General features: G+C 41.4%; 2 protein-coding genes across 2 annotated transcripts in view; both read right to left on the bottom strand.

Moving 5' to 3' along the window:
- Positions 1-6770: 6770 nt before the first annotated feature.
- On the bottom strand, positions 6771-8634 carry sp5a (Sp5 transcription factor a; the record flags this gene model as incomplete). Its single annotated transcript, XM_079563051.1, has 2 exons — positions 8276-8634; positions 6771-7808 (listed from the first exon to the last, which is right to left on the bottom strand). Exons 1-2 carry the CDS (start codon positions 8324-8326, stop codon positions 6771-6773), a joined length of 1089 nt encoding a protein of 362 aa, XP_079419177.1. The 5' UTR covers positions 8327-8634.
- A 1967-nt stretch (positions 8635-10601) lies between these two features.
- The window catches only part of myo3b (myosin IIIB), a gene marked incomplete at its 5' end in the record, with an annotated part of 40089 nt that continues 39234 nt past the window's right edge, over positions 10602-11456 (bottom strand). The window contains one exon of the mRNA XM_079562638.1: positions 10602-10775. The remainder of the gene's footprint in view (positions 10776-11456) is intronic.

The raw sequence follows: 11456 nt of genomic DNA, 5'->3' as shown, positions 1-11456 counted from the left end.
CTTTAATCTTTGGAACAAGACACAACAATCCCATAAGGTTATGTAGCCTTCTTGGCTACAGTCAAAACATCCTAAAATATATGTTGTATAAAGATGAAAATGTGTAGTAAAAACGCATGGGGCAGCTGTTATAGGGGCAGTAGGCTATATGACACCAGAAAATGAATATGAATGACATTACAGCTGGCTTGAGGAAATAGAAAACTGTGGAAAAGCTATTTCAACACGTTTAGTGACGGGGGAACAATACCAGACCTTATTATTATTCTAAAGCTATTCAAAGTTCGCCAAAGGTTAATAGCCTATACAGTCTGTTTCAGAAGCACTGCCACTAGGGTAAAGTGCCACCGACCAATAATGTGAAAGTAAATCATATCTCTGATATTGACCCTTCAATGTTTTTTTTTATTACCTGGCTTAATGTTAAATAAAGTAATGTCATTGATCTATAGTGTTGAACAATGTAAGGTAACATTTTGAAACTAACAGAATAAGAATGTACGATTAATGAATAATAAAATAAAAAGGACAGATAAGACTAGATAGATAAGTTAAGAAAGAGTCTCCTTGTGCTGGACTGTGGCAGATTTTAGAAAGCTATAACGGAATCGTCCACAAGGTGGTGTCTGACTCAGTAAAACGCAGACAGATTAGGTTAAAGCAGCACCACCTCACCAGGCCAAGAGCAAGGACAACATTGGGTCGAAAATACATCTTTATTTGACAAGATTTAGTGTAAACTGTATGTAAACCATGCCCTAAATCAGAAAGAAAAACTGTAAAATGTATTACCAAATCATTAATGAAATGATCTCTAATCATCACAGTCTATAATTGCAGAGCACTTGAAAATCAACAGAAGAAACCCAAATGAGTCGTACATGTTCCACAGTAATATTTTAATTTGTCTTTCATGTTTCATAGTGTGTGACTGTCCCTTGAGACTACAACGCTCTCTTACTCACAACACTGACCTTGTTTCACAATTTCTGGATGGACGTAATTCTCCACATTGACACATGGGGGCTCATTGGTGTCAGAGGCAAGTAGCACATGTTATTTAAGTGGCAAACAGTGCACACTCATTGTAAAGTCTGAATATACAGCGTCCAGTGTTAAATCCACCCAAAACACAATAATCCAATGAGCATATAGAAAATTGGATCAATTCATTCATTGCATGACGTTCATTGCATGACGTTGCCAAAGGAAGAGTCCCAAAAGAACCATGTGCGTTTGCTATGCTATGTCTTCCTTCTTTGTTGTGAATATTGAGACAGTAAAGTTTTTGAGAAACTCTCGGCTAGTGCTGTCACGATAATTACTATATCGAGTTATCGTTCAATAAATAACAGATAAATGATACATTTTTGGGCTCGATAATTATCAACTGTACATTTATTAGCCCCCCCCCCTATTTTTTCTTTGTAAAATTTTGATTTCTAACTGAAGCAAATTTAGTTACATTATATTTCGTGTTTATTGCAGCTTGTGAGGTATTTTCGGATATGATTATGCACTTTTTGAACAAAGGTTTACTGTCATATTTGGGTGACAGTATCTAGTATCCAGTGTTGGGCAAGTTACTTAAAAAAAATATATATATATTTTATATTAGTGATTACAGCTTTCAAAATAAGTAGTAGTAACAAGTTTGTATTACATATTACGGTTTCAAAAATGTAGCTGAGTTACACTACTTTGAGTTACTTTTGGCAAATTATAAACGGAAAATAGTAAAAATGCCACTGAGCAAAAGTGCAGTAGTAGTGCAGTATTTCTTTTTCCTTCACTTTCCCCCGTTCTCTTGTGTTTTGTAAATGCAGATCTAATACACCAGTGTCCAACTGACTCTGGCAGGTTCATGTTATTTGAGGGAGTTTGGCATTTTTTCATTCGTACATTAAAATGCACTTGTAAATTAAGTTACTTGAATCGTAATGACTAATATATTCCCGTATTTTGTCTCAGTAATATGTTATATTCCTTAGTTACTGAAAAAAGTATTTTATTTTTGTAACTCGTTACTTTTGTAATACATTACCCCCGACACTGCTAGTATCGTTAGAGTCAATAATATCATTTATCGCAATACTTTCCTGCATCAACATATAGAACTTCAAATGTGTTATCGTGACCGGTCTACTCTTGGCATTTTCTTCCTTAAGTTCGATAACTGTGAATAAATAAATAAGCAAGTAAAACTGCAGTATTTCTCTTCACAATTATTGTGAAATTTATAATTGTGACGTCCCTATCAAAAAGTAATCAGCAAATAAAAATAACTTTTCTGATATGACACATAATACAAAAGAGGCGGCAATGAATGAATCTGTTGAAGTCACCAAAGGTCATTCTACCTTTAAGCAGTGACCATATTGTGCACAAGGCTGCTTCAATGCCTGTGTTCTCTTACTAGTCATAATCCCCTTTCTGCAATAAGCCCTTGTGTCTGATTTTATTGGTCCATCTGTGAATGTCCTCAACGTGTGCATAAGGCTAATTTAAGATTTAAAAGCGCAGCAGTTATAGCTTAAAGAGGGTCAAGTACATAGTGTTAGCCCTGTATGCTGATGACACCTCCACTGGGACCAACCCGCCTCGGCTCCAGATACAGGCCTATATGACACACATGCTATCTAAAAACATTTATGAATTCAATAAAGAGATGGAAATCAGAAACCAAATGTTATAATTACATTTTAATTAGTGTTTACTGATGTATAAATCATGCAGCTCAGTGTGGGGCGGGCTCCACTGACCTCCTATTCCAGTTTGCATCTTCTTGAGTCACAGCAGAGGATTCCTCCATCTGTCCAAAGGGAAGAAGGTAAGAGGGGTGGGGTTTAACAATTCCTAATGATTTCGGTTATATGTAGTTATAAGTACTAAGTAAGTCTAAAAATGTAATGTTGTAAATGTTATATGTGATACACAGGCCCTATTTTCCAAATATATTTCTTACTGAGGTAGTACAGTGACCCTAATATCTGTTTCACAGTAAAGATAAATGTTTTGCAATACAGTATGGAATCAAAATTTATATTGAGAAGTGAAGTGTCACATCGATTCATATAAAAGTTAGGTCAATTTTTTTATGCTTTGTTTCCTCCAATCAAAGAAAGAAAATCTAATGTTGAAGCCACAAAGTACAACATTTCACTCAACGAACAGAATGAAATACAAGCTTTTATTTTATTATATTTTCACCACTGAAAAATGAACATGTTGCCCAACAAGCAAACAAACTTGTGTGCTGTGAGGGGCTCACCTCTGCTCAGACTTAATTCTAACTTTACTGGGAGCGGGACATCTCCAGTTCGTCTCCATGGAGATGCTGACAAAAGGAGGCGAAATATTAGAATTAAATCAGTTAGGTCAGTGGGAGCATTTTTGTATCGCTGGCAACAGTATAATCCAAAATGTTACGCAGTGTGCCTTTAACTCAGGTTTATTATTTATGATCATCACCAGTTATCAAAAAATAGACAATAAAAAATATCTGGTTAATATCCTACATTTAAATAGTGTAAATGTAATCAGGTCTTTTGGATATGTTTAAAAACTGATAGCTCTAAAACGGTGACTCCTGAGGTAGAGCATGAGATTGAGCCCACAGTGGCTCAGATTCTAGAGCAGGTTGTTTCATGACTGAAAGCTTGACGGTTGGAATCCAGGCTCCCGCAGGTGCAGACTGTCGCTGAGTGGGGAAGATACTTCTCCCACTTCGCCTGTGTGAGTGAGTGGTCGCCGAAAGTCGGAGAGGCCGATAGCACAGATTGGTAGCCTCGATTCCATCAGTCTATCTTGTTGTAGCTGTTATTACAATAGCTTATATCATCACTGAGTTTGGAATGAAAAATTACGACAGAATAGCACTTAGCAACCACAAAAATTCAAGGAATTAATAAACCATTAGAGATTTTAACATGCATAATAGTGCATGCTTCTTCTAATATTGCTCACATTGAAACATACATTCTACTGTCTCATAATAATATTAGTGTAACAGTAATAATACAAATAACAGTATGTTTATGTGTTATTGTCGCTCTAAATGTTGCTATCTGTTTGCCAGAACAAAGCAGATTTTGCCTCATTGTTAGTTTTTGCCTAATGTGGTTGAGAGCTTTGTTGATCATGTCTTAACATGAAGTTTATTGTCTTAGTAAATCTGTCAATAGTAGCAGCCCAGGCTGTTTGGAGTTTGCACTGGTCTCATGTGGCACATCAAACCTCAATCACACTGGAGCACTTACAGCAGCAGACTAAAGCGTCAATATCTCCAGCTCATGCCATCAAATGAACATCTGATCAACACTGCTTAAAGGCACTAGACCTGATTATTGTTTTTGTTTCAAGTGATGGAACATCATTCGTTTTGTCCTCCTTTAGTATATTGTAAATTCAGACATTTGTGGGAAAATGTGTGCATCTAATTATAAAGCATTTGGAACAATTTTATGCACTTGCAGGATAGTTTTGTAGCATCATACAGACAATAATCCGGAAAAGTGACCCTGCAAGTTGTGAAATGCGCCCATAAACTCATCCCTGTAACGAATTTGGTTGTTGGGAGTTAGGAATGAGTTTGGACCACAACGAGCATTGTAATTTCGCGGCTTCGTCCTTCATTGTTTGTTATTAAAAAAATAGGTAAAAGGACGAACTCTGTTTATCCAAGTTGGGGACTGGCACAGAGGTGTTAGATTGTTTTTTTGGATAAGGTTGAATTGCATGTTAAATATATTGTGGATGAACAGATGTGAATGACAAACTAACATTATAATCACACAGGGATAGTTAAAACAGCAGGAATGTAGCCTGCACTTTCTACAGCTTCAGACCAGTGCACTGGTTCAGATGATTTCTGCATAATCCTCCCTTAGAAGCAACAGCAAGTTCTTACTTTCATTAGTGAGAAAACAGTCCTGGTCTAAAATGAACTTTAAAGTAACTGGGCCTGTATGTTGAGAGCCCTTTCATGGATGACCAGAGTTGTCAGCATTTGACAGCCATAGTTATGCATTGTCCAAAATCTTCAATTGCTAATTGTTCAGCTAAGCCTGTTTGAAAGTCAATCAACGCTTTAACAGTGACTAAAGCTGATTGAAATAATTTGTCAGACATGTATCTTTAGCGTTTTAGTGCGCCTGTGCTGTGGCTTATAAATAGAAATGTGTTTGATAATATAGTGTTGGAGTCCATTAGATTCACCACATTACAACATCAAATGTGGAGCTGGAGAGAAGCGTGAAATGCGCTCACCTGAAGGGCTCCGTCCCCGCTCTGCTGAACCGCGACGGAAACGCTCGACAGAGGGCGCTGTTCTGCACAAAACTCTGTCGGGACCATCAAGGCAACACGCCTTGACTTTGCATCCATTCCTTTACTTATGTAGTTGCCTCTTTAGGAAAAGGTAAATGATTCATTAAAATATATGTATTCATATAGTCTAAAAAATAAAAATCTAAACGATTTTAGATTAGGCCTAAATAGATAATAACGAATAATAAAGAATGAAGAAATAAATGATAATCACAGCAGAAAATTAGGCACAAAGAAACATGTTTCGATTGTTATTGATTTATGTAATTCTCCAACCTTCCTAAATTGTATAATTCAAATTTAATTTACAAATCCAAAAAATCCATTTCGTCGATCACCCCATCGTTGATCATAAAATACCAATTTTCTATCAATCCAGACTGAGATTGATAAATATAATAAGAAAAAAAAAATAGTTTAAAAAAATATGTCCTTATGCATTTGCTTATGCGATATTCTTCATATCTAAGCGGGCAGTCTGATTGAACAGCATTGTATCCCAATTACCTGATTCTGGGCAGTTTCGCAATTTAAATGAATTCCCCCAAAAAACAGAAATACACCTTTGGCTATTTAAAACTGCAATGCTCTTGAAGTGTACATAGCCTTTAGACTGAGGTGGGAGAGGCAAAAAGATTGTACTTTTTAGGAATCTGCTCGAGCCACAGGTATAGCGGTTATGGAAACCTCTTCAAAACAACATTGGAAGACAATACCTTCCATGTATATGGAAATATTTCAAAATACAACTTTAGATTCAGGCTTGAATAAATTAGTCTTTAAAAGAGTAAAATGTTATAATCTTTATTCTCACACAGTATTTGGGTCTTATCAACAATAGATCTTTGTAAGAGCATGCTTAAAAACACCCCAAAAGGAGCAAAACTGACACTTTCATTCAACAAAAGCTATTAAATAATTTACAGGGAGTGAATCTTCCACCGAAGACATTACGATCCAAACACAAGTTTCACACTTGTCTTCCTGAAATGGTATAGACAGTGAAATCCACCTGATGAGACCTCATAGTCCTGCATGAACTGATGACTTTATATTTACAAAGGTGCTACACAGACCAGAGATGTTCAACTACGGTCAAATGGTTCATCAGATAATAAACAGAGATCCTTATGTACCCGTGGACTTTAGAGCAGCGGTTGGTAAACTGGGGATTTTCCAAAGTACTTCAAATTACTGATTGTCCAATGACAACCGTCCTCCAACTAACAATATTTGACTGGTGATTAATGGATCCTTTCCTTTATTGTGCTTGGTGCACTTTAATAATATTATCTTGACCGTGAATTTGGTTTTATATATCAACAAACGCAAGCAGTAGAGGAGCTTCTTGATTTTGGGAAAGTACTAGGATCCACCTTTGGGCCCAGGCCCACAGTTTGAGAACCACTGCCCTGACCTCCTGCAGTCTGAAGGCTGATGTGCTACAGCAAACTCCTGGGGTCTTCCCTTTTCACGTGCTCCAGTGTCTTCTCGTGGCACTTGCCCTTTTTGTTTTGGTGCGTTTTGACGTGTTTGGCCAAATGGTCGCTGCGCATGAACCTCTTACAACAGTCCGGACACACGAAGCGCTTCTCGCCCGTGTGAGTCCTCAGGTGCCTCTGCAGCTCGTCTGAGCGCGTGAAGCTTTTGCCACAGAAAAGCCAATTGCACACAAACGGGCGCTCCCCCGAGTGCCACCGCAGATGCGCTTTTAGATGCGACGTCTTCCCATAAACTTTCCCGCAGCCCGGTATGTGGCAGATGTGTTGTTTCTTCTTTCCGGGCTCATCACTGGACGTGGACGCCTGACAGTTGGGGCAGCGGCACCTCCGACACCTCCTCGCAGTTGCAAGAGGAGACTTGGTGTGAAGAAGTGCGGCGATCTGAGTCTGATATTGTGCAAAGTCCGTGTGTCCCAAAACTAAGCCCCTCTGGAGCTGAAAGCGATGTGGACCAAGAGGGGAAGAGTGGCCCACGTGGTTGCTCTGCTGCAAGCTCCACCACGGGATGTCCTCGCCGGGGTTTGGGGACAACTGTCTTTGCTGCTGGACGAAACTGGGCATAGTGGGGGGTATAGGAGCAGACGCTGCGTAACTGACAGCCGGGACGTACGTGGGCGGGGGGCAGCTGGACTGCATGGAGCAGGGCAGCATCTTGACCGGGGAAAAGTCATAAGGGTACGAGGGGTCCGCAGGGGGCGTGAGAGGCAGTTCATGTGGCGCACTGAAGGAGCTCTGGAGGTGCGTGGTTAGCTGCGCCTTGGATGGTAGTCCAAAAGTGGAGTTAGGGGCAGCCGGCGCGCTCTCGTTAGTCCACGGGTGAAACAGACGCGACGGGGAGCCCAGAGTGGGGTCGTAGGGGACCTGCAGGAAGTCAGCGGGATTGGAGCCGTGGTGGTGGCCTATCCGGTTACAGGTCGCAGCCAGGAGGGCCAGCGGGGAGTGCTTACAGTTCTCCGGAGAAGAGTTGGGAGTGCGGTCCTGCAGACAAAGACTTTGTGTTAGAACCAACAGGCAACAGCGACGATCAACTTTGCACGTTTGCACGAGTCAATTCTCCTTAAATCAACAGAGCAGGCCAACTCCACGTCGCAGTGAACATTAGAGTCTAAATAGTCTTTGTCAGTGCGCAACAGAGACAAGAGTTCCAGATGAGGAGTTTATGAGAGATCACCAAAATGAAAAATATAAACTATAACTATAAACTAAGCCTAAAACCTGCACACGGCACTAAAATGCATAAATGTTCTGGAGAAAAACCCCTGGCTCAATCACTGTATCGTAGCAGCTAAATCTACCTAAAAAAATTTTTTTTACGCGTGTTCTGTGCGTGTCTTTGAGCGATAGCCTCTAATGGCACAGGTCGCCTGGTCAAGATAACGCGCGCGTAATTGCCGTCAAACTTTAGCGGTTCCTCCTTGGCTGCTCAGGTAAAAGTTTGCACAAACCTGGAGAAAAGCCTGGAGAGTTTCATTCCGAAGTACCGCCACCGCTGCCATGGTCCTCCTCCTCCTTTCCTTCCGCTCGGGGAAAAGCGAATAAAAAGTCTAAAGTCAGTCAAATGCGTTCATTCGCTGTAAAAAACGTCTCGTGTCGTTGCGTCTCGGCGCGTCCTCTCTGCCAGATATCCTTGGACCATCTGAGGAGTGAGGGATCACTTCTTAGAATTTGATAAGGACTTTGGTGGGCCGCCAGCCAGTCAGAAATAAGATTTATTACTTTGAAGTTTGCCGCTGCCCAATCATCAAAGAATAGCGGCTCTTTGAGAGGGGAAAGCAAATCCTTTGAATCCACAAAGCTCCTATGGTGTGTTTGTTGCTCTGGATAAAGGGGCTGATTATTAGGGGGGGTGGGAAGGGAGGAGATAAAGGCGGGACAATTAATGAAGTAATCACTATGTGGGAAATGTATATACACAAATAATTGGATTTTCTTGATCAAAGACGCCCCCGCCGCCTGGAGACCCCGCCATTGGACGCCGTAGTCATCTGATCCTCTTTTTGTAATTAAGGATTTGTAGCAGAGCCTTATGTGACAATGTGACATTGTTATCTCGGGGAGATCTCCAAGAGCGATTCCTGGCTGTTTGATGGGAGGCGACTCAAGTGACTCAACACAAACTTCAGATCTGTGGACAATCGGGCGTCTCTTTGACATGTTCTGATTCGAGCGCTTTTTTTTGAACCGTTCATTACATTAAACACTTCATTATGTCCCTCTGAATTATTTCCTCTGTCAGTTTTTTTTTTTTTATCATAATCTCCAAAGCTCGTTTCACTTCATTGAGCTTAAACAAAAACGGGCACGATCAGATATAGCTTTATTATTTCATTTCTTATTTTTGAGCCAGTTTGTTCAGTTCTCTCCTCGCCACACCTGTGTTAGTTCTGTTATTTCTAATGCATCGCAAGAACACCGGCTGCAAGTGTCAAAAGTGGCACCTAAAATGATGCCAACCTTCCATGCAGTCTTGTCCAATAGGCTACTTAATGTCAAAGCAAAAAAAAAGCAAAAAAAAAAGGATGTGAAGTTGTCTTATGTGTCATGTGGTCAAACAACATCTGAGATTTTTTGTATTGTTTTGTTATTGTGTTGTTGAAAACTGCTTCCTGTCCGGACCAAACAGAAGTTGAGACAAGTTTAGGAGTAAGTGCGGAGTCTACTGTGTGTCAGTCTTTAAGCAATTGAATTATCACTGCAACCAGTGTGTGACACTATAGGCAACTCCCCGACCAAAATAAACTGTACGTATACAAATTGGATTAATCCCCCCAAAAAATGTTGCGTTGGTGTGCGCGACTTGTGCCTTTACAAATGGGAGTTTATAGTTTGGCTCTCTGATCTCTATCTGGCTTCCCTGCAGAAACAATCAGTGTCCTCTCGACGAGTTTGCGGCGGCAGATTTTGAATTAGATGTGTTCCTTTGAAGGGATTAATGTTCCCGGTCCTCTCCCACGGCTTTACACTCACAGTCAGGGGGGGGGAGAGGGGAGAGGGGTGGGTAGGTGGGGAGGCGGGGGTCCTGCTGGGCGCCTCTGCTCTCTATACGGTCCCGTTCACAAACCACACAGGACAAGAGCCGGGTCTGAAGTCTGACTACAGGCTGATAAAGCGTGTGGCAAGATTAACCCTGAGGACAAATGAAGGAACACACAAAAAAATTAGAAGAAGCAGGCGTGCCGGTTTGATTAAGTTCAGTCACAAATAAAAAAACACCCAGAAAGGCTACCGAGTTATTTATTAGTAAGTGTTGCCGTGACGTGTATGGAAATGCCAATAACAAAGAATTTCGGTTCATGAAAGCGAGATTTTGCATTTTAATCTGAAAGGGGGACTCCGAGCAGGGGACGGGGTTTGACTGAGCGCGGGGACTTTGATATAGTTTGGTCAAAATCCGTGCGAGCGAGCCCGGCACAATGTCTGCTCCCCTCAGGTAATTTCCTGGCTCCCCCTCAAAAAAAAAACGCCTCGCTGACTGGTGGCTATGCCTCGAGTTTGACAGGGCACCGCCGCTCTTGTGTGGCTAAAGAAACATTTCCTCCTGACATTTGTGGAGAAAATTAACTCGGGAGGACCCCCACCGGTTCAGCGCCGTCCACCCGTTCAGCGTGGTAAGCGTAGGGTGTGTGTTATTCTAATCAGAGAGATGAATATAGCGCTGCACCGGAGCAGACAGTTACGCCACTTTCTAAAAAAAAAAAAAAAAAAAGATCAGACATAACCAGGAGTCTGCATTCTTGCTTTAATCTTGTTTTGTATCGATAAAGATTTCACTATTGACGGCATTTCATACAAGTTTAACTCTGTTACAGTAATCCAATATCAAAAGAATGTACAATCCTGGAGTTCTTTACAATATAATACAGTCATTGTAGGCATTGTAATGTAACTTATAAAACATCATTTACTGCAGGTCAAGTGTGATCCGACGCACATTGGGAGGGCCATCTGAAAAGAGAAAAAAGTACAGGGTGTGATAATGAAACAGTAGTACTCTAGCGTCCTCATCAGTGTGTAAACAGTTTGAAAGACATTGGTTTGGGCTTCCTGAGCTGAGACGGGGCTACGAGCACAGAGAGGCACATCACACTCCGAGACTTCTGGAGCAAACTGTCAGTGGATCTGACAGAGAGAGGTGAAAAGTGCCACAATGCGCTGCCTTTTCAACTTGGATATTCTCCGGACAGTTGGAGAGAAAACAGGTTCCACATCTGTCTCATGGCAGCGATATCAGAGGGCTGAGGCGGAGGCGGGGGTGTGGAGGGGCGGGACGGGACGGGTGAGGGAGTGAGAGTTGGAGAGTGTGGGAGAGAGGCGCTCCGGGCTACTGGGTACTTGAGCCGCTATAATGGTGTCTCGTATGAGAAAACATCTGTGAATTTCCTCAGTGATCTACAACAAAGTATAACTCAGAGCAGTCACTCAGCGGGGCTTTGAAGTCGCTGTCTGACAGAAAGCTGCCATTGTTCGAAGCCCCCAACACACAGAAACTCCAACTCTGGTCGCACTAATTTTCGCTGCAATGCGATACAACTCTTTTTTTCTTCCTCTTGGTTGTGAGCCTGTGATGCAGGGCAGCTCTGCATATTCAAAAGCAAAGAGCAAAGCCTTGGCCATGTGCGGGTCGGC

Source organism: Gobius niger (assembly GCF_951799975.1).
Source record: "Gobius niger genome assembly, chromosome: 9".
NCBI lineage: Eukaryota > Metazoa > Chordata > Actinopteri > Gobiiformes > Gobiidae > Gobius > Gobius niger.
The sequence above is the reverse complement of the archived record's forward strand: the minus strand, read 5'-3'. Positions and strand labels throughout refer to the sequence as shown.